The sequence below is a fragment of the Eubalaena glacialis genome, chromosome 18 (assembly GCF_028564815.1).
Source record: "Eubalaena glacialis isolate mEubGla1 chromosome 18, mEubGla1.1.hap2.+ XY, whole genome shotgun sequence".
NCBI lineage: Eukaryota > Metazoa > Chordata > Mammalia > Artiodactyla > Balaenidae > Eubalaena > Eubalaena glacialis.
The window spans coordinates 1,260,061-1,287,561 of NC_083733.1; the positions used below are offsets into that span (position 1 = coordinate 1,260,061).

At 48.1% G+C, this 27,501-nt stretch overlaps 1 protein-coding gene across 2 annotated transcripts in view; it reads right to left on the bottom strand.

Annotated features, from left to right (window-relative positions):
- The window catches only part of ZC3H18 (zinc finger CCCH-type containing 18), a 56,558-nt gene extending 30,378 nt beyond the window's left edge, over window positions 1-26,180 (bottom strand). The window contains exons 1-4 of one of the 2 annotated variants that reach the window (XM_061172963.1): window positions 25,984-26,180; window positions 19,131-19,720; window positions 11,403-11,487; window positions 10,613-10,684 (exon numbers count right to left, since the gene is read on the bottom strand). In XM_061172963.1, the coding sequence (XP_061028946.1) occupies window positions 10,613-10,684; window positions 11,403-11,487; window positions 19,131-19,706 (733 nt within the window). In that variant the 5' untranslated portion in view covers window positions 19,707-19,720; window positions 25,984-26,180. The remainder of the gene's footprint in view (window positions 1-10,612; window positions 10,685-11,402; window positions 11,488-19,130; window positions 19,721-25,983) is intronic. The other variant, XM_061172964.1, reaches the window with a different exon arrangement.
- Window positions 26,181-27,501: the final 1,321 nt, after the last annotated feature.

Genomic DNA, 27,501 nt, shown 5'->3' on the forward strand with positions numbered 1-27,501 from the left:
ATTTACAGAAAGATAGACAAGATGAAAAGGCAGAGGGCTATATACCAGATGAAGGAACAAGAAAAAACCCCAGAAAAACAACTAAATGAAGTGGAGATAGGCAACCTTCCAGAAAAAGAATTCAGAATAATGATAGTGAAGATGATCCAGGACCTTGGAATAAGAATGGAGGCAAAGATCGAGAAGATGCAAGAAATGATTAACAAAGACCTAGAAGAATTAAAGAACAAACAAACAGAGATGACCAATACAATAACTGAAATGAAAACTACACTAGAAGGAATCAACAGTAGAATAACTGAGGCAGAAGAACGGATAAGTGACCTGGAAGACAGAATGGTGGAATTCACTGCTGCGGAACAGACTAAAGAAAAAAGAATGAAAAGAAATGAACACAGCCTAAGAGACCTCTGGGACAACATTAAACGCAACAACATTCGCATTATAGGGGCCCCAGAAGGAGAAGAGAGAGAGAAAGGACCAGAGAAAATATTTGAAGAGATTATAGTCGAAAACTTCCCTAACATGGGAAAGGAAATAGCCACCCAAGTCCAGGAAGCGCAGAGAGTCCCATACAGGATAAACCCAAGGAGAAGCACGCCGAGACGCACAGTAATCAAAGTGGCAAAAATTAAAGACAAAGAAAAATTATTGAAAGCAGCAAGGGAAAAACGACAAATAACATACAAGGGAACTCCCATAAGGTTAACAGCTGACTTCTCAGCAGAAAGTCTACAAGCCAGAAGGGAGTGGCAAGATATACTTAAAGTGATGAAAGGGAAGAACCTACAACCAAGATTACTCTACCCGGCAAGGATCTCATTTAGATTTGATGGAGAAATCAAAAGCTTTACAGACAAACAAAAGCTAAGAGAATTCAGCACCACCAAACCAGCTCTACAACAAATGTTAAAGGAACTTCTCTAAGTGGGAAACACAAGAGAAGAAAAGGACCTACAAAAACAAACCCAAAACAATTAAGAAAATGGTCATAGGGACATACATATCAATAATTACCTTAAACGTGAATGGATTAAATGCTCCAGCCAAAAGACACAGGCTTGCTGAATGGATACAAAAACAAGACCCATATATATGCTGTCTACAAGAGACCCACTTTAGACCTAGGGACACATACAGACTGAAAGTGAGGGGATTGAAAAAGATATTCCATGCAAATGGAAATCAAACGAAAGCTGGAGTAGCTATACTCATATCAGATAAAATAGACTTTAAAATAAAGAATGTTACAAGAGACAAGGAAGGACACTACATAATGATCAAGGGATCAATCCAAGAAGAAGATATAACAATTATAAATATATATGCACCCAACATAGGAGCACCTCATTACATAAAGCAACTGCTAACAGCTATAAAAGAGGAAATCGACAGTAACACAATAATAGTGGGGGACTTTAACACCTCACTTACACCAATGGACAGATCATCCAAAATGAAAATAAATAAGGAAACAGAAGCTTTAAATGACACAATAGACCAGATAGATTTAATTGATATTTATAGGACATTCCATCCAAAAACAGCAGATTACACGTTCTTCTCAAGTGCGCACGGAACATTCTCCAGGATAGATCACATCTTGGGTCACAAATCAAGGCTCAGTAAATTTAAGAAAATTGAAATTGTATCAAGCATCTTTTCTGACCACAACGCTATGAGATTAGAAATGAATTACAGGGGAAAAAACGTAAAAAACACAAACACATGGAGGCTAAACAATACGTTACTAAATAACCAAGAGATCACTGAAGAAATCAAAGAGGAAATCAAAAAATACCTAGAGACAAATGACAATGAAAACACGACAACCCAAAACCTATGGGATGCAGCAAAAGCACTTCTAAGAGGGAAGTTTATAGCTATACAAGCCTACCTAAAGAAACAAGAAAAATCTCAAGTAAACAATCTAACCTTACACCTAAAGAAACTGGAGAAAGAAGAACAAACAAAACCCAAAGTTAGCAGAAGGAAAGAAATCATAAAGATCAGAGCGGAAATAAATGAAATAGAAACAAAGAAAACAATAGCAAAGATCAATAAAACTAAAAGCTGGTTCTTTGAGACGATAAACAAAATTGATAAGCCATTAGCCAGACTCATCAAGAAAACGAGGGAGAGGACTCAAATCAATAAAATCAGAAATGAAAAAGGAGAAGTTACAACAGACACCACAGAAATACAAAGCATCCTAAGAGACTACTACAAGCAACTGTATGCCAATAAAATGGACAACCTGGAAGAAATGGACTAATTCTTAGAAAGGTATAACCTTCCAAGACTGAACCAGGAAGAAGCAGAAAATATGAACAGACCAATCACAAGTAATGAAATTGAAACTGTGATTAAAAATCTTCCAACAAACAAAAGTCCAGGACCAGATGGCTTCACAGGTGAATTCTATCAAACATTTAGAGAAGAGCTAACACCCATCCTTCTCAAACTCTTCCAAAAAATTCCACAGGAAGGAACACTCCCAAACTCATTCTATGAGGCCACCATCACCCTGATACCAAAACCAGACAAAGACACTACAAAAAAAGAAAATTACAGACCAATATCACTGATGAATATAGATGCAAAAATCCTCAACAAAATACTAGCAAACAGAATCCAACAACATATTAAAAGGATCATACACCACGATCAAGTGGGATTTATCCCAGGGATGCAAGGATTCTTCAATATACGCAAATCAATCAATGTGATACACCATATTAACAAATTGAAGAATAAAAACCATATGATCATCTCAATAGATGCAGAAAAAGCTTTTGACAAAATTCAACACCCATTTATGATAAAAACTCTCCAGAAAGTGGGCATAGAGGGAACCTACCTCAACATAATAAAGGCCATATATGACAAACCCACAGCAAACATCATTCTCAATGGTGAAAAACTGAAAGCATTTCCTCTACGATCAGGAACGAGACAAGGATGTCCACTCTCACCACTATTATTCAACATAGTTCTGGAAGTCCTAGCCACGGCAATCAGAGAAGAAAAAGAAATAAAAGGAATACAAATTGGAAAAGAAGAAGTAAAACTGTCACTGTTTGCAGATGACATGATACTATACATAGAGAATCCTAAAACTGCCAGCAGAAAACTGCTAGAGCTAATTAATGAATATGGTAAAGTTGCAGGATACAAAATTAATGCACAGAAATCTCTTGCATTCCTATACACTAATGATGAAAAATCTGAAAGAGAAATTATGGAAACACTCCCATTTACCACTGCAACAAAAAGAATAAAATACCTAGGAATAAACCTACCTAGGGAGACAAAACACCTGTATGCAGAAAACTATAAGACACTGATGAAAGAAATTAAAGATGATACCAACAGATGGAGAGATATACCATGTTCTTGGATTGGAAGAATCAACATTGTGAAAATGACTATACTACCCAAAGCAATCTACAGATTCAATGCAATCCCTATCAAATTACCAATGGCATTTTTTACGGAGCTAGAACAAATCATCTTAAAATTTGTATGGAGACACAAAAGACTCCGAATAGCCAAAGCAGTCTTGAGGGAAAAAAACGGAGCTGGAGGAATCAGACTCCCTGACTTCAGACTATACTACAAAGCTACAGTAATCAAGACAATATGGTACTGGCACAAAAACAGAAACGTAGATCAATGGAACAAGATAGAAAGCCCAGAGATAAACCCACGCACCTATGGTCAACTAATCTATGACAAAGGAGGCAAAGATATACAATGGAGAAAAGACAGTCTCTTCAATAAGTGGTGCTGGGAAAACTGGACAGCTACATGTAAAAGAATGAAATTAGAATACTCCCTAACACCATACACAAAAATAAACTCAAAATGGATTCGAGACCTAAACGTAAGACTGGACACTATAAAACTCTTAGAGGAAAACATAGGAAGAACACTCTTTGACATAAATCACAGCAAGATCTTTTTTGATCCACCTCCTAGAGTAACGGAAATAAAAACAAAAATAAACAAATGGGACCTAATGAAACTTCAAAGCTTTTGCACAGCAAAGGAAACCATAAACAAGACGAAAAGACAACCCTCAGAATGGGAGAAAATATTTGCAAACGAATCAACGGACAAAGGATTAATCTCCAAAATATATAAACAGCTCATTCAGCTCAATGTTAAAGAAACAAACACCCCAATCCAAAAATGGGCAGAAAACCTAAATAGACATTTCTCCAAAGAAGACATACAGACGGCCACGAAGCACATGAAAAGATGCTCAACATCACTAATTATTAGAGAAATGCAAATCAAAACTACAATGAGGTATCACCTCACACCAGTTAGAATGGGCATCATCAGAAAATCTACAAACAACAAATGCTGGAGAGGGTGTGGAGAAAAGGGAACCCTCTTGCACTGTTGGTGGGAATGTAAATTGATACAGCCACTATGGAGAACAATATGGAGGTTCCTTAAAAAACTAAAAATAGAATTACCATATGACCCAGCAATCCCACTACTGGACATATACCCAGAGAAAACCGTAATTCAAAAAGACACATGCACCCGAATGTTCATTGCAGCACTATTTACAATAGCCAGGTCATGGAAGCAACCTAAATGCCCATCAACAGACGAATGGATAAAGAAGTTGTGGTACATATATACAATGGAATATTACTCAGCCATAAAAAGGAACGAAATTGAGTCATTTGTTGAGACGTGGATGGATCTAGAGACTGTCATACAGAGTGAAGTCAGTCAGAAAGAGAAAAACAAATATCGTATATTAACGCATGTATGTGGAACCTAGAAAAATGGTACAGATGAGCCGGTTTGCAGGGCAGAAGTTGAGACACAGATGTAGAGAACAGACATATGGACACCAAGGGGGGAAAACAGCGGTGGGGTGGGGATGGTGGTGTGCTGAATTGGGCGATTGGGATTGACATGTATACACTGATGTGTATAAAATTGATGACTAATAAGAACCTGCAGTATAAACAAACAAACAAACAAAACAACTAATACTAAACTTTCATTGGGTTATTTGTATGGAAATATGTTAATATAAATGTTTCAGACATTACATGAAATTTCTAAAAATCTTATATGTTCTGGTATAATGTTATAAGTCATAATCCTAGTTATTACTTTAAAATGTATATCTCAGAAATAACTAATTTTCTTGTCAACTGCATTATTATGAACTTTCATCAAATCGTTAACCGTGGTCATTTTTAAGTCTTTTGTCATTTACAGACAGTTCTGGGTGTACTCTGATGCTTTTGTAAATATGTTCCTATAAAAGGGTTTCATCTTCAGGAAATTCATGGAAAAGACTGACAAGTACAGGTTTCTGGTACCTGACTGTACTGCTGAACTGAATGAATAAGCATTTTCAGAACTCTAATGAAAAACTGATGAGCTCATAAAAGTGCTAAGAAAAGATCAAGATGAAAAAAAAAAATTAATTACATGGGACTGAGTGAACTGATGAGGATGAGTATAATTTTTGTGACTTTCTGTTTGAATTTAAAAAAAAGAAAAAATCCCACAAGGACTCAGAGGCAAAGAATATACAAATCAATTTTCACTGCAAAGTAAAGTAGCTGTTACAGTGGAGGATTACTGCACTGAATGTCAATATTATGACATAGTATGAGTGTGTTTCATGTTTGGTAATTGCAATCATTGTTGCTTTTGTTGTGGTCATCCATGTACAATGCGTGGTGTCAGTCTATTTATCTCTTGTAAAAATAAAATACAGTGTGTGTGGAAAAAAAAAAAAAAAATTAAAGACCAACCCAAGATCTACAAACGCTTATTCTAACAGGCATAAAATCCAATGAACTGTCGCATACAAACTTTTAATGAAAGAACACAAAAAACTCAAGTACTTTCCTATTTCACAGAGAACTGTGACAGACAACTACGGTCATATTGAGCAGTATTCTGAGATATTTTAACTTCTTAAGGAATACAGTCATTATGGTAGCTGAAAGAATTAAAATAATTTCTGCGCTGCTTCTCTGTGAACAACATAGGCCAGTGGTTCTTGTAACTTTTTGGTCTCAGGACCCCCAAAGAGCCTTTGTGATGATTATATTTATTGATAATATAATAACTGATTATATTAGTTGATATATTTATATTGGAAATTAAAACAGAAAATTTAAAGACATAAAATATAACGTATGTAATTTTATGTTACCAATAGTTGTTAACATAAAAGTTTTATGAAAACGTTTTAAGAATACTTAGCGATAGGAGTAGCATTATTTTCCTTTTTGCAAATCTCTTTAATTTGACATTAGAATGAAGACAGCTGGGTTCTCACAGACAACTGTGCTCTGCATCCCATCTGCTGTGCTGGGTGGCTTCAGAGAAGGAGGTGCGGCCGGCCTGGGGACACCCATGACAGCCTCTCCAGACACTGCGTGTCCTCTGAGGCTCCAATACAGCGAGCTGCAGTCCTGTCACCGAACCTCCCCGACTCCTGGGCAGAGGTCCACCAGTCCACCTTGCACTGTGAATGGCTTTCTACCCAGGTACGCTTTTGTGACACCACATGACGGTCATCTGGAAAAGTCATCAAACCCTGCGAAGCTGGCAAGTTCTCCAAAATTCTGATTTTCACTTGAGAGCCTGAACCTTATCATTAGCACAGTCACTGTCTTGGTCTCCTGGGTGTCCTGGAGGAGACGTGGCCGTCTGGGCTCACAGCCACACCTGGCACGCCCTCCCTGGAGGCGCCCCTCATGCCTCAGTGTCAGCAGACGAGCTCCGTGAGCACTTGTAGTCTCGTCAGACGGAAGAGCGAAAAGACACACACTGAGGGGCTGTGGTGGGGTGATGGAAATATTCTACATCTGGACTGTGGTGCTGGGTGCACAACTTGGTAAATTAATAAAAATCACTGGACATTTAAAACAGGCGAATTTTATGCCATTTAAATTATACTTCGATAAAGTTATTTAAAAAACAAAAAGACCTAGACCCAAAAATAAAGTTTAACTATGAATCTTCCTGCTCTATCCCGGATGTCATTTCTCGGTGCACATACAGTGGGCGACACCTGCCGACTGGTGCAGTGTTAGTGTCATTAGAGCACTGACCTCAGGGCGCCCCTGGGTCTCAAGGACACACCTTGAGACCTGCTGCTTTAAACACAAGAGGATGCAGGGATTAAAAAATGGGCAGTAGGGACTTCCCTGGTGCTGCAGTGGTTAAGAATCCACCTGCCAATGCAGGGGACACGGGTTCGAGCCCTGGTCTGGGAAGATCCCACATCCCGCGGGGTAGCTAAGCCCATGCGCTACAACTACTGAGTCTGCGCTGTGGAGCCCGCGAGTCACAACTACTGAGCCCGCGTGCCACAACTATTGAAGCCCGCGCGCCTAGAGCCCGTGCCCCGCAACAAGAGAAGCCACCGCAGTGAGAAGGCTGTGCACCGCAACGAAGAGTAGCCCCCGCTCGCCACAACTAGAGAAAGCCCGCGCCCAGCAACGAAGACCCAACGCAGCCAAAAATAAATTAACAACAACAAAATAAGGGCAGTAAACATTTCTCAAAAGACGTACATCAGAACCCCACTCACACCCACGATGATACTATCACAAAATCGGAAAACAAGCGTTGACGAGAAGAACCTGAACCCTGTGCTCGGCGGTGGGGTGCAGAGCGATGCAGCCATTGTGGACAACAGCAGCGTGGTTCTTCAAAACGTTAAAAACACAACTACCACCTGGCCCAGCCATCCCACTTCCGAGTGTATACTCAAAAGATTTGAAAGCAGGGTGTCAAAGAGATGTTTGCACACCCATGGTCACAGCAGCATTATTCATAACAGCTAAAAAATGGAAGCAACCCAAATGTCCACTGATGGATGATGGGTAAGCAAAATGTGGTTCATCCACACAGTGGAATATTACTCAATCTTGAAAAGGAAGTAAATCCTGACACCTGCTACAGCCTGGATTAACCCTGAGGACACTGTGCTGAGTGAAATAAGCCAGTCACAAATGGACAAATCCTGTAAGACTGTACTTCTATTAGGCACATGGCATAGTCAAATTCATAGAGACAGAAGGGAGAAGGGCAGATGCCAAGGGCTGGGGAGCTAGTGTTTAATGGAGACAGTTTCAGTTTTACATGATGAAAGGAGTTCTGAAGATGGATGGTGGTGATGGCCACAATGTGAATGTACTGAATGCCAATGAAACGTACACTTAAAAACGGCTAAGATGGTAAATTTTATATTGTGTATTTCACCACAATTTAAAAAAGGGAAAGCAAGAGGGAGGGAGAGAAAAACAGAGCAGGAAGGAGAGGACACAGGAGGCCTGGCCCACAGAACGGGCTGGGTGCTACTGACAGCTAGGTAATCAGAGACTCAAAGCAGAACACAGTTTAAAGAAAATGCTATTTATGCCTTTGTGGATAGAACTTCATGTCTTGATGACTCAACCTAAATATAAGACAGGTAAAAATACACCATAAACAAAGTATTGGTGTTTTAAAATGTTTCAATTTGTATTCCTAAGTACATTTTGTTGTCAATGGTCACAAATATCAATGTGTCCATTTGGGCAATTTAACAATAAACCTGCAGACCACAATAACAACAGAAATATAGCTAACAAACATTTTTTGAAAAGCATTTTCAAAGATGTAATTTACATACCATAAAATACCCCCATTTAAAGTGCACAATTCAGTGGGTTTTAGTACATTCACAAAGTTGTGCAACCATTGCCACTACCTAATTCTAGAACATTCCATCCCCCTAAAGGAAACCCTGTACTCAATGACTACCCATCCCTCTCTGGCCTAGACAATGACTAACCTACTTTCAGTCTCTATGGATCTGCCCACTCTGGACAGTTCCTGTAAGTGGAACTGTACAATATGGGGCCTTTCGTGACTGGTTTCTTTTACTTGGCAGTGTCCTCAAGGTTCAACTGCGTTGTAGTATCAGGATGGACCACATTTTGTTTATCCGTTCAGGAGCTGATGGACACTGGGGTTGTTTCCACGCAGTCACGCAGCTGTTGTGTCTATGCTGCTAGGACGAGTCTTTGCGTGGCTCACGCGTTCACTTCTCTTGGACAGACACCCAGGAGGGGTGTGGCCGGCGCAGAGAGCAGCTCCGTCCACCACACCGAGCAGGCTGCGCCCAGGGCAGCCACACCGGTTCACGTTCCCACCAGCTGGATATGAGGTTCCATTTCCCCACATCCTCCCCAAACACGAAAAACTTCATTCTATTTTTAAAGTGACTCTCCTGCTACCGGAGAGAACTGAAACGCATTCATCTCAATTCAACACCAATCTTACAAACCGCAGGTAAGCAAAAACATTTACATCCAAAACCTTTCTCATAACTAAGAAGAAGCAGGATATGTTCCAGAACACCCATTTCCTTCTGTACTCTATCGCATTATTCTGTAGAATAAACAAACAGTATGGGGGAAAGGTGACTAAATATTAAAAAAATACATTCCTGAAACAAGTTACTGAACAGGCCCAAGTAAACTGCAAAAAAGGCCACTTACTACTAGCTTCAGATTTTTCCACTGCGAAATGCCTGACCCACTGGTCTCACTCCCCGAAACCCCAACTGGGCGCTCAGTGTGACCTGGAGGCACCTCCCCTCCTACTGTGATGTGATCCCCATACATCCCTGGAGAGGGCACCCTGTCCTCGTCTGTCCAGGCACCTCCCGATGATGCTGACCTGCAGTACCACCACCAACTTCGCTTCATGGTGTGTGTGCTCCTCGGGCTAAATTCTGGAAAGTACTTCAGCAGTGGCACCCCAAGCACCTGGACCAGAGCCTCTGTGGCCTCAACAGTGGAGGCTGCTGCCTCCTGCCCTTGCTGCCACGGGGGCCTCCGGCTGGTCTTGACCGATGGCCAGGTTTCTGAACCACACGGTGTGTGGCCAGTGCTAACTGGAAATGACTGCAGTACATATATGTGTATGCATGCGTGTTTGTCTCCATCATTTTACTCCAGAAATTCCAGAGATGGGCTGACGTCATTATGAAAAAGAAGTCTTCGGCTTAAGTTTAAATTTTTTGAAATAATGACACTTCAAATACCAAAGCCTTTGAAGACCCGTAACAATTTACTTTCTACAAGGTACTGCACACGTATCTGCATCCCAGGGGCGGCTACGCTCCCGTCCCACGGGCACAGCGCACACGGCCACACACGGAGCCATCGCGTGGCTGTCTAACTCAGACGAGCCGGACTCCCCCACTCGGCAGAAACCAGCAGCACAGAATCAGCACGGCCGAGAGGACTCGCCCCCGGCACGCGCTGACCGGGTCCCGAGTGTTCCTGTGCACCCTCATCCTTGGGTCACCTCGGGACAAGGGACGGGCTTGTTCGAGGCCACTCATAGGACGGGGCTCCACCACCCCCAGGCCCCCCGTGCCCCCGCCCCCCGTGCAGGCAGCACACAGCTCCCGTGAGCCTTGTCATGGCCGCTCTCTGCCCGCAGGGCCTCCCCTTCCCCTGGCTTCACAGTATCCTGGATCCAGGAGAAAGGAGTCTGGCCTCCGGAGCAGGGGGACCGTGAGGTACTAAAGAGATGAATAGCGTATATTTTGTACCTTTAACCTGGCCTCTGAATGGTATGGAATTTGGTATTGGTGAAGGAGGAGTGGACAGTGGTGTCTCAACACCTGGAAAAGAAGTACAGGAAGCTCTCGTGAACGTTAGGCTGCACGGGTGGGCTGGGTCACTGTGCGAGGCATCTAGGGTCAGAGCAAAGCCCAGGGCAGGAGAAGAACACCTTACTGCCGTGCAAGGGAAACGTTCAATCACAGACGCACACCAGACGGTGCCGTGACACACGTCTCCCCGGGCTTGAGTGCCTGCTGCTCACCAGCCTTGTCACACTGCCACTGTCACAGCTACTTGACTCACTCTGTCCACTTTTCAGGAGGGAGGGGCCTTGCTGCCTTCAGAGGCCGACCCTCTCTATTTAGAAGTCCATTCCAAATGACAGATATGCCTCTGAGACATCTTGCAGAAAGCGGCAACTCCCCTTACAGAGGTGGGAAAATGTCACAATTGGTGGCTGGGGCATTTGGCCTTATAAGAAGGACCACTTAGAAAAAGAGTTAATATTGTCTACAGTGAAGATAGGTCTGTGCTAGGCAGGTGGGCCTGGCATCCCAGGGTGAAACGAGCAGGCTGGCTCCCCTCCGAGAGAGGCATTAGAGCGACCAGGAAAGGCCCACAGCTGACACTGATGCACTGCCACTGCCGCCACAGGCCGTCGCTGCCGGCCCTGAGAACTGCCCTGCACAGGCCCAGGGCTGAACCACCACCGCAGTCCCAGGAAAAGCCGAGGCCACACAAACGGGCCGCGCAAAGGCCCCTCACTCAGACAATTACCTTTCATGAAGAATCGGCAGGTGGGACGAGGCCTCACCTTCCTGTCACTGGGGTCCTTCACTTCACCCTCCTCCAGGTCATCATCCTGAAACAGAGGACAACGTGACTTGAAGAGAGACTTGTCTTCATGAGGGCTGAAGAGGCAGGAGGGGCATCTACCACCACGCACGGCCTTCACTAAACCAGAAAGGGTATAGTCACAACACTCAGGTCTTGGCCACTCATGTGGCCAAGTTCATGTACATTTTCCAAACCTTAGACTCCTCATCCACACAATGGGGATCTCTCAAAGCTTACCCACAAAAGTGCAGCATCACACAAGACCAACAACATTCTGTGAAGTACGTGATGCATGATAAAAAGCAGGGTGTCATCACGTTTCTCTTAATTAGCAATTCTGGGCAGGAAATGGCTACACTTCAGATGTTTAACATTTTTTACATTTAAACAAAATTTACAGGACAAAATATTTTATGTCCTTTAAATTAGACACTTTCTCTAATTGAAAAGTCTGGGGGCAAGGAGGAGGGAATTTAGACGACTCAGGCCAGCAAGCGTATCCACCTTTCGCTTAGACCTGGGCCCTTCTCTTCTGGTTCTTGGTGCAGAGGTCCTAACCTTGGCTTTAGAATAACGCAGGAGGGTTTAAAGACCACAGCCCGGGGCGGGGGGGGGGGGTCTCTCCCCCAGGGACTCCAAAGAGCAGCCTTGACTTGGACCACTGCTCTGCACCCTCCTCAGTCCCCGCCTGTGCCCCTGAGACCCCGCTCCGGGACCGTCCCCAGCTTGGGCGGGTATCCAGTGCCCTGCTAGCATAGCTAAGTAGGTAAGTCCAAGATGGAGCTCCTCACTGCCCCCCCCCCGCCCCCCGGGGCCCAGCCCATTGCAGAGCGCGCTCATGTGGTCCAAGCAAGGGATCACAAGCAGGGCCGCGGTCTGGGAGTCACCTGGACCTTTGTCTCCCCGTCTCCCGCAGCACCACCCTCGTCCAAACTACTGCCCAGTCCCACCTAGCCAGGGGACTGCGTCCTGAAGGGCGTCCGCACTCCTGAACCCTTCCACGTGCTCCCCGCAGTGACGTGACCTTTGCAGGTCTGGCCTGACCACACTCTCGCCGCTCCTCCCCGGCATGGAACTCATCTCACGTCCAGACCGCAGCTCGAGCCCCCACCTCCCTTCACAAGCGGCCCCACAGCCCCCCGGCCCTGGAGCAGGGGTCCCAGCCGCCGTGGCTGCCCAGCCGGCCCCTGTCTTCTGCTCACCACGGGCCACCGCTCCAGGCACAGCGTCAGGCTCAGAGCAGACAGCAAGCATCGGTATTTACCGGGTGAGGACATACTGAAGGCAAACCCTAGGTTTATGATGACTTATTTTAAAGTTTAAATATTTGTATAATTTTTACCTTAAAAACACCAAGTTATTAAAAGGCATTTTATAACAGAAAACAACAGATACCTCAGAGTTATATCCCTTAAAAGAGAGAGTCAGCAGAATTTCTTTGAGAGAAAAAGATTAAATAAGTTATTCAAGGTTTTTTTTTAAAGGTCCCGAGAATTTATTCATCTTATAACTGAAAATTTGTACCCTGTGAACAACATCTCCCCATTTTCCCGACCCCCCACATGATTTCAGTTTGAGGAAAATGTGCTGATTTTATGCTATATGACAGAAGACCCCGCCCTTCTGGTCTCCCAGCCGTGTTTTCCTTTCACTACTTCCCTCCCCGCATAACCTCAGTGTGCTATTGTCTATTACACAGGAGCTCACATCTAAGTTGAGAGCAGATTCTGTTTGTTCTCATTAGGAAAGCAGAACTCTTTTGAGAGGCCAGAACTCATTCAAATCTTCTGCTTCGTTTGGAAATCAATGCACAGGAGTTGAAATGATGAGTACAGAGTGACTGCTTTTCAGAAATCAAGATTCAGTCAGTGCACGAGATCGGGTTAAAGAGGTAGGTGATCCTGCACAGATGTTACTCTCACTATTCACAAGAGCAGCGAGGAACCAGCTCCCTAGCTCAGGCGGGGAGCAGTCACCTGAGCCACGAGCCACCAGGGGGCGCCCTGCGGCTTCTCAGACGCCAAGCAGACGAAAACATCAACAAATCACTGAGCAGTCAAATACCCTCAAATGTCAACTAACCGCTCATTTAGTACAATGGCCTTTCAAGTGCTGGACAAACAAAAGGAGTTCTTAAATCTTACAAAGAGTTTCAGGCAAATACGACTCAAGAAGGAGGTCTCTGAAGCCAGGCTCCCAGCGCTCAGCTGCTGGACAGCCGTCCCGTCAGGTCAGGGCTGTAACTGTCAGGTGGGAATTCCGATGGGCAGCCCCTGATCCCAGAGCCAGCAGAGAGCAGAGGTCCAGCAAGAAGCAAACTGGTGGGTCTATAAACAGCTAAAACGGCACCAACAACTAACTCAGGGGGTGAGTGCCAGGCCCTCCACAGTTTACAATCTAGGAGAACCACGGCAGCGTGTCCTTGGGGTGAGTGTGCACAGGGCATGGGGCACAGAGCAGCCTGGATCACACCTGCCGCCATGACCGTGGACACGGCCCTCCGCCCCAGCCGTGCTCTCCCCACCCGACCTTCTGAGCACCCAGAGCTCCCACCCGGGGCGCAAGTATCATCGTGGTAGAAAAACCCTTCAGAGGCAACACGTCAAAACGTGAGTGAGGGGAGCATGGGTGACTTTCACTTTCTCTTTTGTGCAGGTTTTTATTTTCCTTAAAATGAAAACAAAACCACAAAGCCTGTATATGACCTAAATAACAAAAAGAAGTCATTTCCCACCCATCAGCTCCGCAGTCTCGGCAGATAAGGAAGCAAGACGCGGCACGTGCCCTGGAGCAGAGGCCCAGGCACCCACCGGGCCAACCAGGGGCTCCCTGAACCCTCGATTCTGCACCTGTGAAGCGGGGTAGCAATTCGGGTCTAAAATCCCGCATTCACACCCTTTGGGGCCAGAGGTGATGTTCTGGCCTCAGAAAGGTGATCGGGTGGGTGGAGCGGCGCCTGGGATGGACAGTCATCCTCCTGTGAGGGGACCCGGGACCAGCCCACAGGGGGTAAACACAAAACCACAAACGGCCTCCATGGGCTCTGGCCAGGTCAGCCACTGGCAGAAGGAGAGCTTTCCCACCCCAGAACTCTGGGCTGCTCAGCTGAGCAGGGACGGTGGCCCGGGCCCCCCAACCGCCCCGAGGGGGGCGGCAGGCCTTACTTAGTCCCTTGCGGCGAGGCCGCCACGGCTGCTTCCCCGGCTCCCACCAGGGGACAGTGCTGTGGACGTCCCCAGATCCCTAAGCCCGAGGCCTCACCTGCCTGGAAGCCCTTTGGCAGAAGATACTGTGTGTCCAGATGCGAAAGGAGTAGGTAGATGTGAACAGGAGAAAAGACAAAAGACCGCCTGCAAAGAAAATGCCTCCAAGTGTATCTGTCTGTGGCTGGGCCCAGAGCTACCACTTCCGCCCAAGGAGTCATTTGGCCCATCCACTCGGGGCGCGCCCCCCCGCCCCGTCTCTGAGCGCGCACCCTATCAGTGTGACAGTCACTGACGAAAGGAGGAAGGGAACAAACTACGCCACGCTTTCCCAAGGGGATGGCACACTCCAGGTGGCTGAAGTTCTGTCAACCAGATGACAAGCGAGATATAAAAAGAGAACCAAGTCCATAAGCGGAGGAGACAAAGGATGGACCAAAGATGGAAGGCCTCGCGTCTGTGAAGGTGAATCACAGAGCCACGAAGGAAGGGGGTCTGTGTGCGGAACTGAGCAGGGGTGCGGGAGTGAGCCAGGCAGGCCTCACACGGCCACTTGCTCTGTCTGCCTGTCCTAAGTGTGGCTTCCTGCACAGGTGAGACCGCTGACGAAGTCGAACTCACCCGCGCTTCAGCTGTCGGTTGTCGGGGACCCTCGGCCTCCCTCCACAAATAAGCCGGGTGCTATAAATAGTTGGTCCACAATCCTGTTTGCAAAATCCCATCCCCACCGCAGCAGGGAGTGGCACTTCCAGAAAGGCATTTGTATCTGAAGGTAGCACACCAAAACATATAAAAGTAATTCAAGGCCTGAGTTATAAACTATGTGGTTCAGACAAAAGAATGCCAAAGGTTTATTGTACAAATTGATGCCACTATCAAGGAAACCACTAAGAGAGCAGAAAAGCTGCGGAGGGTGGGGGTGACTCCCCCCCAAATCAATTCACCTGTCCCAGTGACCCAAAATCTACAAGGGAAAAAAGAGGGACAGTGTACCCCGACAGGAGAGAAAAGTGCTTCTCAGTTAAAAGGAGGATAAATCACAGGGCCTTTTAGACGCTTCCACTCAGCTGGCCGTTCCCACCAATTCCAGGCCTGGATGCTGCGGGGAGACGGGCAGCGAAGTGCAGGAGGGGCCCTGGGAACGGTGAGCCTCTTCGAAGAGTCAGCGGGGCTGCAAGACCCCTGCCAGACGTGGACAAGCTCAGGGGCCTCAGTGAACGCACACCTGCGAGGTGTGAGCCAAACGGCCCTTTTCTTCTGCATAAAAACATCCAGGTAGTCCACTTCTGATACCAAAAACGTGCCTGAAAGCAATGGGGAAAAGGCCCCCTGGGATGGATGCTTTCCACTTGCACCAGAGGCTACTTGGCAGGGATTTAAACTAAAGGGGACCAGGCCAAAGGCCTGTCAGAAGCAGGCTGCTCACGGACCCAAGTGCACACCTCTGGCTCCCTTTCCATCTTGGGAGAGAAAGATACAGGAGTGTGTGCTTGCGGGAACGTGGGGCAAACTCTCTAGCCGAGATTCTGACAAGGAAGGACGGATGGGAACTGGGATGGAGAAGCGAACCAGCAGTAGTTTTTCAATACGAGCTAATGTGTATCTACACTGGGTTCTTCCAACAGCGGCTAGTGCTGGTGCTGGTCACCCACACGCAGTGCTTGAACTGCCTCTTTATGCGAATGGCTCTCCAGTGTAGACCTTTCACCCACTGCCACCCCCATCTCAACGGCACTCAACTTCAACACGCCCCAAAGCAGCTGGAGTTCGCCCATCTGCTTAGAGGGCAGTTACTGGCTGCCTCCAAAGTGCCAGGTCCTGGGAATAGAGGGGGAAAGCCACGCAGGTCCCAGACTTAGGGAACCTGTGTTCTTGGAGGTGTGGGCACGGAAGAGCAACAGAAACAAACACACTAATGACCCAATCAATTCAGACTGTGGAAGCCCAGCAAAGGCACTGAGCCAGAGGTAACAGAGTCAGGAGCAGGAGGCAGAGCCTGCAGAAAGGAGGTGACATGGAAGCCAATGGTTAAAGGATGGGGAGAAGCCTGGAACGCAGGCGGGCACAGGCAAGGGCAAATGAACCAAGGGGCTCCTGGAAGGCAGGTGTGCTCCCATGAGGGCCCAAGTCTCCATTCATAGTGCCCACTCCCGTTTAGGCCTGCCTATCCCTGAGGGGTGATGGGCTCTGCCCTTCCCAGTTACACCCCCAGCGTGTTACAATGAGCCTGACACACTGCAGGGTCCGTGGGGCTGTGTGTGGGAAGGGCAGTGCCGCCCCGTGGCTGAACGAAGCTGTGCTCTGGTCCCAGCAGCCTGCGGGTCCAGTAGGGCTATGAGGCCCTTGCGAGAGGTGCCAGGCAGGCACGAGCCAAACCAAACAACCATCTAGGATCAAGTGGGCAAGAAAGTCAAACTGGATTTCTATTTCACCTGCTGTTTCTGGGGGAAACCAGCAAACCTCCAGACGATGGGTGCTTTCCCGGGCCAGCTCAGTTCAACCCAATGTCCCACGCCACCACATCTAAGTGCGGCAGGAAAGCCCAGGGGTGCGAAGACGGCAAGGCCCCCCGGGACCTGCAGGGAGACACCTGTCCACATATGATCATGGAAAGGCAGGAAAGTAGATGAATTTTCCCGTACAGCTTATTCAACAGTTGAAGCAAGAAGAGCTTGCAACAGGTCCTTTCTTACTGGGAAACAGACTGCCCAGAACCGCCGGCCACAGCACCCCAGTCATCAGGAGCCCCTCAATCCTTGGTGGCAGGATGCAGACGTGGCTTTTCTCTTTGTAAACTGAAAAACCAAACTCACAGGCAACCTCAACCAATGATTTCATCTTCTGCCCAAAATGTCGTCCAAACTGATTAACTGGAGTCTCATGGCATCTCCTTTTCCTCTGGTAACCCTGTGGTCAAGGTGAACTTTCCAGATGGGAAGGGAAGCATAGCTGGCGAAACCTAAGAGTGTTCACAGATAACGTCCCGACAATACCCTTTTAAACGAGTACAGTATTAATAAGTCACGGCTGTTAATTTAGGAGACCATCTCCTACACTTAGTTGTGAGAAGATAAAAGATCTAAAATTCTAAGCTTGTAACTACATATGCAATCTTGTAACGCCCCACAAAGTTCTGCTCTCGTGAACCAAAGCTTGAGAAGCACGGTCTTTGAAAACCAGGCCACAGCCACGGCCACCGCGACGCAGCGTCTGCACCAGCTGCCGCAGGAGCCTGGCACTTCCGGCGAGCCGGGGTTACGTACTTAACCAGCCCCTCCTCTCTCGGCAACCCAGAGTGCTTCTGAGGTGCTCCTCACACCTCTCACCACAGGGACTCTCCGGTGAGCAGAATCTCCTTTCTGGGATATTAAAAGCCCCAGATCTTGTCAATCTGCTCCGTCCCTCTCTCAACCCCTTTTAGTAAAAGCATTTCTCAGCAGGACTTCAGGCTCTTCCCCCCTCCGACTCAACTTCTTAAAAGATCGTGACGGAAATTCTTTCAACAGAATCATCTGTCATAAAAACCCAACCTGCACACAACTAAGATGATTATTACTGGGTACCTTCTCCTTAATCTGAAGGCCAGATTAATTTAAATAAGTTATAAGAATGTGATGGCTTGGTCAGAAGCCAAAGCGTTCTGACACACAACCCCATTTTATCCAGTCCTGAGGGTCTTTTCAGGGACACTCCCAAAGAAGCGTGGCCTAGCTGTGACCCTCAGCAGCGAAGAAGGGCAAAGATAAAAATGCCTAAAATAATAGAGAAAGCTGGAAGGAAGTTTTTTCAGTCTCAAGAACCTAACAGGGGACCTCCCTAGTGGCGCAGTGGTTAAGAATCCACCTGCCAATGCAGGGGACACGGGTTTGATCCCTGGTCCGGGAAGATCCCACATGTCGCAGAGCAACTAAGCCCGTGCACCACAACTACTGAGCCTGCGCTCTAGAGCCCGCGAGCCACAACTAGTGAGCCCGCACACCTAGAGCCCGTGCTCCGCAACAAGAGAAGCCAGGGCAATGAGAAGCCCATGCACCGCAACAAGAGTAGCCCCTGCTCGCCGCAACTAGAGAAAGCCCACGCGCAGCAACGAAGACCCAGTGCAGCCAAAATAAATAAGTAAACTTATAAAAAAAAAAAAAAAGAACCTAACAGGAACTGAAATCCACAATGGTTCTAGTTGAATACTAACTCAAATATTACTTAAAGACAGCAAAGAAAAAGGCAGAAAATTACTGCTTGTTTAAAAAAAAAAAAAAATCTAGAATTTTACTGCAATCCAACCAACAGCACCAGATGAGTGAGGGTCCACGGGACTTCTGCCAGCTACCGACTGGCAGACAGTCTTCTGACTCTAGCCCACGTCCCCTGATTTCAGCGCTCCCTTGTCACCACGGCGACGGCTCCCAGCACACGCCTCCTGTCCCCCTCCTCCGGGGGCGCTGTCGGCTCCGCTGGGCATACTCACGTCGATCTCTCCATCGTCGATCTCTCCGTCGTCGTCCTCTTTTCTTTTCTCCTTGGCGGCCTCCACGGGCTCCCTGTCCTCCATGCCGCGGGCGCCTGCCTTCCCGTCCTCCCCGGGAGCCCCTTCTCCCCTCTCCTCGTCATCCTCGGGCCCGGCCTTCTCGGTGTCGTCCTCCTGCGTGGCGGGGGCCGGCTCCTCGGGGACCTCCTCGTCGTAGTCTAACTCGTGCTCGTCCAGGTCCCTGGTGACCGACGAGGCCTCGTCCCTCAGGTCGCTGGTGCGGTCTTCCTCCCCCCGGTCCCCCTCGGCCCGCGGGGGGCTGGCCGGGCCCCCGCTCAGCTCCTGAGCCTCGGAGTCCCGGTCCTCCTCATCGGAGCGACTCTCCTCTTCCTCCTGGCTCAGTCCCGGGGCGGCGTTCTCCTCAGCCTCCAAGTCAGAAGCCCTCCCCCCCGCTCCATCCAGGTCCTGCTCAGACCCACTTTCCCTCAGGATGTCATCGTCCGAGAGCCCCTGCTGCTCCTCTTCCTCATCCTCCGGAGAGCGAGGGTCCCGGTCAGGGCTCTCGGCCACATCCATCGGTACCCACGGTTCTGCAAAACAAAGAGAACACACACTCACAGCATCCAGCAAAAGGGCCAGTCAATCTCGCGCTGGTTTGCTGGGCCCCGTGCTTGCCTCTGACCTGCAGGAGGGCTCGGCCCCGCCTGGCTCCTCCACACCCCAGACCCCAGTCCGCAGACCACCGGCACTGCACCCTAGGCCTCCGCGGGGCCGGGCCGAGCGCGTGGAGCTGTGCGCCAGGAGCCTCACATCTGGAGCCACTGGGTAGCGAGAGACCTGGCGTGCCCACCTCCACACAGGGCACCCCGACTGGTTGTCAGACAGTGGGCAAGAAGACGGGCATTGCAAGCGACAGCTTTTTGGGTTCGTAAAGTAATTACTTGTGAAATTCAGGAAAACGTGCATTCGGAAGGAGGTGGCAACACTAAAGGCAGCGCCTGGCCTCTTCCGGAGTCACCCTGCAGGGTCTGGAACAGAAACACGGCCTGCCTTTGAGAGCCCCCAGCACATGGGCCATCTCCTGTTCCTGCACATGTCTCTCCAGGTCCGGCCGTGATGGCCGCATCAGACCCTACTGGAGCAGCCAAGGGACGCCCGGAAGGCCTTCGTGCGCTGTGATTCTCGAGAACCACTGTTCCAGGACAGGCAGGTCGTGGGAAAGAACTCTGGCAGAAAATCTTACATATTTAAGTAGTTTCTTATATAAAAAGACCAACAGTGTCATTTTAGAAGATTTCATTTCTCTTTTTACTCAATAGATTTAATTATACAGTGACTATTTTCTGGTTTTCCCACCCCAATGTGCAAAGATAGGACATTGTTCCATTGGTTCTAAACGCAGGTTGCAGAAGGTGGGCTGAGACGGTGTGTGCATGAAATCAACACCAAACAGCCTACGAGCAAACATTTACCATCCACCACGCAACGGGTAGCGAGTAACCACTAAGCTGGTGTGAAATAGCAGGAACAGTGAAGGGTTTAATGTTCACGTGATTCTTCAAAATTTTTTATTTAAAATAATGTATGCCCCAGTCATGCTACTTGGTACCTCGGTGAGATCTGGAAACACACAAGTATATTTATATACTCTATACAAAATTACTTTATGCATTTACATAACTAAAAATTTAAAGTGTATCTTTTAAATTTATACCTTCAAAAGGAGAACCTATGTTTAAAGATGCACATACCAAGAGTTGGTATCTGAACCCACAGTTAAAAACGGTTTTGTTTTGTTTTGTTTTTGCTGTTAATGGAAATTATTAAAATTCAGCAAACATGAGGACAAGTCACTTAAAATTCATCACTTTATAAATAAACTAAATGGTTAGCAGTAAAAGAAATTTACAAACCAACCAATGCATTCAAAGTCACTTAAAAGTAGACAGCTTTGAAAATGATTCACTTTTCAGTCTTCTAACTACACTATCCAGAGGTAGGACTACTAGAAAGAATTATTAAAAAGTTAGCCCTAAAATGGTGTATTTTGCTGCCCCGTGGCTTCCTGGCTTCCCTGTGCAGGGCACAGCCTCTCACCACACACATCACCCCTGCAGCCCAGGGCAACGAGCAAGGCAAGAAGACTACCGCGGACAGGGCCCAGCACCCGCACCTCTTCCAGACAGCGTGGGGGCGTTAGGGCAGCCAGTCGGGGGCCAGTGGCAAACCGGCAGCCTCCCTCCTTAGCTAATGACATCAGTAAAACATAGGAGATTTTCCTTTGTGTATGATGGCCTCTGCCTACCCTTGTACAGTTTTTATTACATTGTATATAACAAAACATCTCCACAGAAGGGCAGGGACTTTCATTCCCCAGCTGCTTAGGCTGGCACCTGGGACCCTGTAGGCAGGCAGTCACGCGCAGCTGGTCACTGAGCCTCAGACATATCCCTACTGGAAACCTGACAAATTCTGATTCTCACATCATAGTCTAATGGAAACCTTGGGAACCAAGTCACCTCTGAAATCAATCAACTGGTAATCAAAATTAAGTGTCCCCTTAAACTAGTTTAAAATCCACAAAACTGATACTCCAGCTTTGCAACATATTATTATCCTGTTCATGGCACAGAGGCTCCCTCACTAGTAACTTGATAGCAGCCCCTTCTTGGGGCCCAGGGGCCAAAAGGTTTCATTGTCATGATTAGGTCCAACCAAATTGCTCTTTATATTCTGGCAAACTTCGATTTAAATCCTAGGGTAAGAAATGGGAGAAAGAACGCCTAACGTCAACTATATGAACTCAAGCAAGTGGGCCATGTCTTTCTGGGACACATGGAACAGGGCACACAGTGTGGGCTTCTGAGTCAGAACCTGAACCCCAGCGCTGCTGCTTCCCAGCTTTAGGATCTTGGGCAAATTACGTAAACTTGCCAGACCCCAGTTTCTTCATCTGAAATACGGGGAAACAGCATCCACTGCAGAAGTCGTTGCGACACCTAAATGAGATCAGCCTCATGGCTTCCAACACCCACACCCCTCTCCCCACCAGACTGCGGTCAGTCTCCTGGGTGCTCAGGAGACAGCCATCCAACACACGCCAGATAATCAACTCTGCACGACCACGTGTGCAATAAAATCAAGTCCCCCCACCTGCTGAGAGACTACCACTCTGCCAGGCACTCGACCCAGTTCCTCGCATCAACCCTCCAAACAAACGCTGCTCCCCTCACAGAGAAGGAAACCAAGGCCACGTGGCCACTGAGCGCAATCCGGGCTTGCATCTCCGAGCCGCTGCCGGAGCAGGTGCCCAGTGCCGGCGCCGGCCCGATGCACGACGCGAGCTCCTGCTACCTGCCCAGGGACTAATCCCCACTTACCGCCACTGTTTTGACAGGAAAATGGGACCTGAGCTCTAACTGACTTCACACATGCTTGTTTGGAACAGAGCCGTCACATAAATCGGGGACTTGGACTGAACCAGGAGATTTTGCCTGTTGCTCTTTTCTCCCTTCTAAAGTTTTGTGCTGATCCAGCTAGGTTGCTATCTTAGCCCTTCTAGAACCAAAAAGACACATTTTTCACAGAGACGGAAAAGTTACTATATGATCCACACAGACTATTAAAGAACAGCGATGACCATATGGGAATCAAACTTGCGACACCAGTCACTTATTTTTTTATTTTAAATGTGTCTAAAGTTTGAACCTTAGGCACTTACACTAAAGGTGAACCTCATAAAAGAAGCCCTCACAAAGGTGCACACTTCTACACCGACACCACAGGAAATGCTGCCTCAAATTAAAATCCTGAGGCTGCTGTACTGTGTGTAAAAAAGAAGTACTTGCAGAGCCTGCATGCCCCACAAAGTTTGTATTATGGAAATCACTTCAGCCGTCCAAGCACAAAGCTAACTTCCCTCCTCTCACGGGCAGTTTTCAGTGCTGACCAGAAGGTGGTAGAGTGCAAGGCCCTGTGTGCACCTGTTCCTATCGGGGAGGACTACCGCTGTCAGCCTTCTGGGCAGCACGGATTGCTCTGAGAATCTGAGGAAGGGGATGGCTCCTCTCCCTAGAAAAACCTGGACATACACAATTTATCCCCCACTTTCGGAGTTCAAAACCTCCTGAGGTCCACCCACTGAGAACTCCTGCCCTAAGTATGCTGTACATTATTCTACTACACGCCCAAACTCGCCACACCATGTACCGCAACTATCTGTTTGCAAAGTCTGTTGGGAGACCCCCCGCCCCCGGCCCCATGAAGGGCCTGAGTGGAAGGGCTCAGAATCACCTGGGTTCTCCGAGCTCAGCAAATGGCTGGCACTTGGTAGCAGAGCTACCATATAACTTATTGTCTGAACTTGGGGGCGTGTTTGAGACTGAAAGGGGGCACTGTTAACCATTACAGCAGGCATGAGCCTGGCTGTCCTCGGCACACTGGGACACACAGTCACCCTTCGGAGGCCCTGACAGTCTCCTGAGCAAAGGGGGCCCATCTCTTCTCTCCCTGTGGGACCTCCTGGGATTTTCCAACCTGAGGCTACACACAGGTGAACAGCTTGCAGAGGACAGCACGCCAAAGAATCTTCCTGCTTATCAGCAGCAACCTGAGTCACACCCTGCCGCACAGAAGGGCTGTGTCGCTGGGGGTCAGAAGACGGTGTGTGTTCCAGGCCCCGCTCTGGGCGAGTTAACTGGCTCTCTGGGCATCAGTGTCCTGTTTTGAGATTAATTCAATTTGGCAAATATCTGAGTACGTGCTCTGTGTCAGGAGCCAAGAAAACCATGCGGTCTATTAAATGCACACAATGAAATGGAGGGTCCTCTGGTCACGTCTTCACAACCCCCAGGCTCACTATTCTTACTCAGTCTGTTCTTCTCACACCATCACCCTGTCATCGAGCGTTCTTGCCAAAGTTTAGAACTCTTTAGTCCTTTGACCCACAAGACAGTGAACTTGCCTGGAGAACAGAATAGCAGTGTCCATCACTGTGTCTCCACAGCATACTACACTGGCAGACGGGGACGGAGAGACGCTCGTTGAATAAATCACAAGGTCTCATTACTTGATGAACTACCTGTTGCACGCCAGAAAGAAACTTGAAGTAAGTGCCTACTTTTTAGAAGACTATTCTAGAACTGAGAGAGAGAGTGGGTGCTGCCTCGTTTCCCAGCGGTCATTCTGGAAGGCTGCGCCCTGACTGCAAGGACACTGCTACAGTACACAACATGTGGGAACTTTTCTTTCCCAGCAACCTTTAGAACCTGCAGGACACTCCCCTGGCACTCTCAGTGGCAGCAAATCTTCCCTCTCTCACGGTGGGTCACTTTGACAAACCGCAGGAAGCTGTTCAGGGCCTGGTCTGGTAAGTGAGGTGAGTTCCCAAGCCAGGTAAGATGGTTTTTGGTCAAACATGGGGTGTGACTATTGAATGAGAGTGATTTTTCTCCTATGGCTTGCATATTTACTATGGCTTGTATATTTACTATGGCTTGTATATTTACTACCAAAACAAGAGTTCCAAAGAGGTTTTGGCAAAGGAGCACCAAAGAAATACAAGCCTAACCTTCCAGGTTAATAATTTTTAACAGAGCAGTTCCTATCTGAATGCCCAAGTTCTGGTACATCTGGTTAAAATTCAGACTCATAACTTCATGGATTTACAACATCCAAAGGAAGGATGTCAAGGTTGGTGATAGACACCATCCCCAAACTGACTAAACTTGACATTAAACGACTCCTCAGGGAGGAAGCACTCACCTTGAGATGATCTGTGAAAAAGGAAAAAACCTCTTCAGTGTTTCATCGTTTCCCACCCAGAACCGGAGACAAGTTCCAGCCTCTGGGACACACGTGATTGATTTCCAGAGCTGGCTGGGCTCCACACATGTGCTCAGATTGTAAAATCATCAGGCAAAGACTCCCCTGCCTGGGAAGCGGGAATCAGCCTGGATCCAGGCTCACCCTGAGAATCCCAACCTCTGCTCTGGGACAGGACCACTCCACAGGCAACACGAAGGAGATGAGAATCAAAGGAGAAAAGATGACAGCACTGCTATGCCTCTAAATGCCCTCTTCGTCCATTCTCCCCAAATTGATCTGAAGAACTGACCTGCTCTCACAGATACAGAACTGAACAGCTCATTTAAGACGATCAACCACTCTAGCCGGCAACCTCAGCTGTCATGAAGTAGTCAGTAAAACTGAAGTTTTAGCAAGAGTAAGGCTGAAAGTCTTTAAGTCTTAGGTTCTCCCAGCAATGAGCCGGCATCCTTTGGGCTCTTAACCAAAGGGGCACAAGGAATTTTATTCCAAAGAGTGGCGCGCGTCTTGGGACACAGCCAATAGGTCCTACCTGTGCCTCCGGGAAGCCGAGGGAGCAAGTTCCAGGAGGCTCCGGGGAGCTCAAAGCTCCCGAAGAGCTTATCCCCAATCCGGAGGGCGAACCTGTGTGCCTCCTTCCGCCCCCCACCCCATCTTTGTGGGCGGAAAGCAGTGCCACGCGAATATCCCTGAAGAGAAATGACAGCTTCGGGAGATCAACCCCACTGCAGGGAGCGGAAGCAGCTGTCGGGCGCTCGAGCTGAGGGGGTCCAGGACCCCCAGGCCGGCTCGCCCGAACGGAACGTGGGATCGTGCCTAGCTCAGCTTCCCCTTCCCATGGCCCGAGAGCCACGTTTCGGCCGGGGGCAGCCTGGAGCGCTCCCCGGAGGCGGAGGCGGAGGCGGAGGCGGAGGCGGAGGCGGCGGGGCTCCCGGGCCTCGGCTCCGCGCAGCCGCCACGCTCCCCGCCCGGCCGCCTCGGCCTCCTCCTCCCGCCGGCCCGGCCTCCCGCCGTCGCCACCACTTACCTCAGCGCAAGGGCAGAGAGGGGGCCACGGCTTCGCAGGGGTCGGGGCGGCGCGGAGAAGACGTCCCTCAGCCCTTCCGCTCCTCACAGGCTCCGGCTTGAGGCGCGACGCGGGCGGAACAAACGGGCTCCACTACCCGCGGGGGCCGGCCATTGTGCGACGTCATCAGGCCGCGACGGTTGTCTGCGGGCCGGCGGGCTTCCCTCGCTCGCCACGCCCTCCGTCCGCTTCCTTCCGGCCTCCGCGCGGCCGCCTCCGCGCGGCCCCGCCCCCGCGGCGCGCGCCCGCCCGAGCCAGCATGGCGCAGGCGCGGCCGGCGCACCGGCCCTGGGGCGGGTCTCCGAGGCGGCGCGGCGCGGCGCACCGCCCGCCTAGCCGCAGGGTGGGCTTCCCGCGCCGCGCGGTCTCGTGACCCGCGAGCGCCGGTTCGCGCCTGGCAGTGCGCTCCGCGGGCGGTACCGGACCCGCGGAGGTGGGGCCTGCGACGTCGGGGCTCGGAACTTACCTGCTGCGATGCGGCTGGAGAGGTCCCAGCCAAAGTTAATCCTTCGCGGGAAATGAGTTTAAATAGCAAACCTTAAACATTTTAAACTTCTTCCCGGGGACTAAATAGCTCCCTCTCTGTTAAATATAGTCAGTGCAACGCAAAATTAATCATTTTCGAGAAACTGAGTTTAAATGTCAAAGACTATACATTTTTTTTACAAAGAAAATATTTTTATTTGTATAACAAATATTCTAAGAAATGATGACATAATAAAATTAACAGAGTTGATGTGATGTCGAGACACAAATAAGTATGTAATGCTATTGATGATTAATCATTTTGTTTCATCCAACCTCCCATCGATTATTTTAGGGAGCATCTCTGGCGTATTTCTGACTGAATCTTAAGCATGATGTATCCAGGTGATTCAATTAGGAAATCTTTGAAAGAATGAAGCCTAAACATTTTTAAAAACTATTTCTGTGCGACTAAATAGCTCCTGCTTTATCAAGTATAATCAGTCCAACACAAAATTTAATCATTTTTTTGAGATATTGAGTTTAAATGTCAAAGCTTAAACATTTAATTATTATTATTATTATTATTTTTGTAAGCAATCCAGTGTTGAAAAGTTTGCTTCATCATTTTGTGGTGTTATCTTTGGGTTAAGAAACAGGATCAACTAAAAAGAACATTTCATAGAGTCCTGGTGGATTTTGCCACACTGTGGCTTGTAACCTATTTGCTGGAAGCACCATAAAGTTCTCAGTAGTAAAAAATCAACCTTAATTAGCTTTTAAGTTGAAAAGCAAATATTTTTTTGTGTGCTGTCTTAGAATGAGAGGTCCAGGGTGGGATTTTCCCCATAGGAAATAAAAATAGGAGTCCCGGCTGGCAAAAGGACATAGACCACTGAAAGCTTAAACATTTAAAACTATTGCCAATGTTGTTAAAAAGTAGCAACAGGTCCAAAATGGAGTCACTTATGCTAAGCCTACCAAGACTTAATACCTAATTTAATTGAAGTTTTA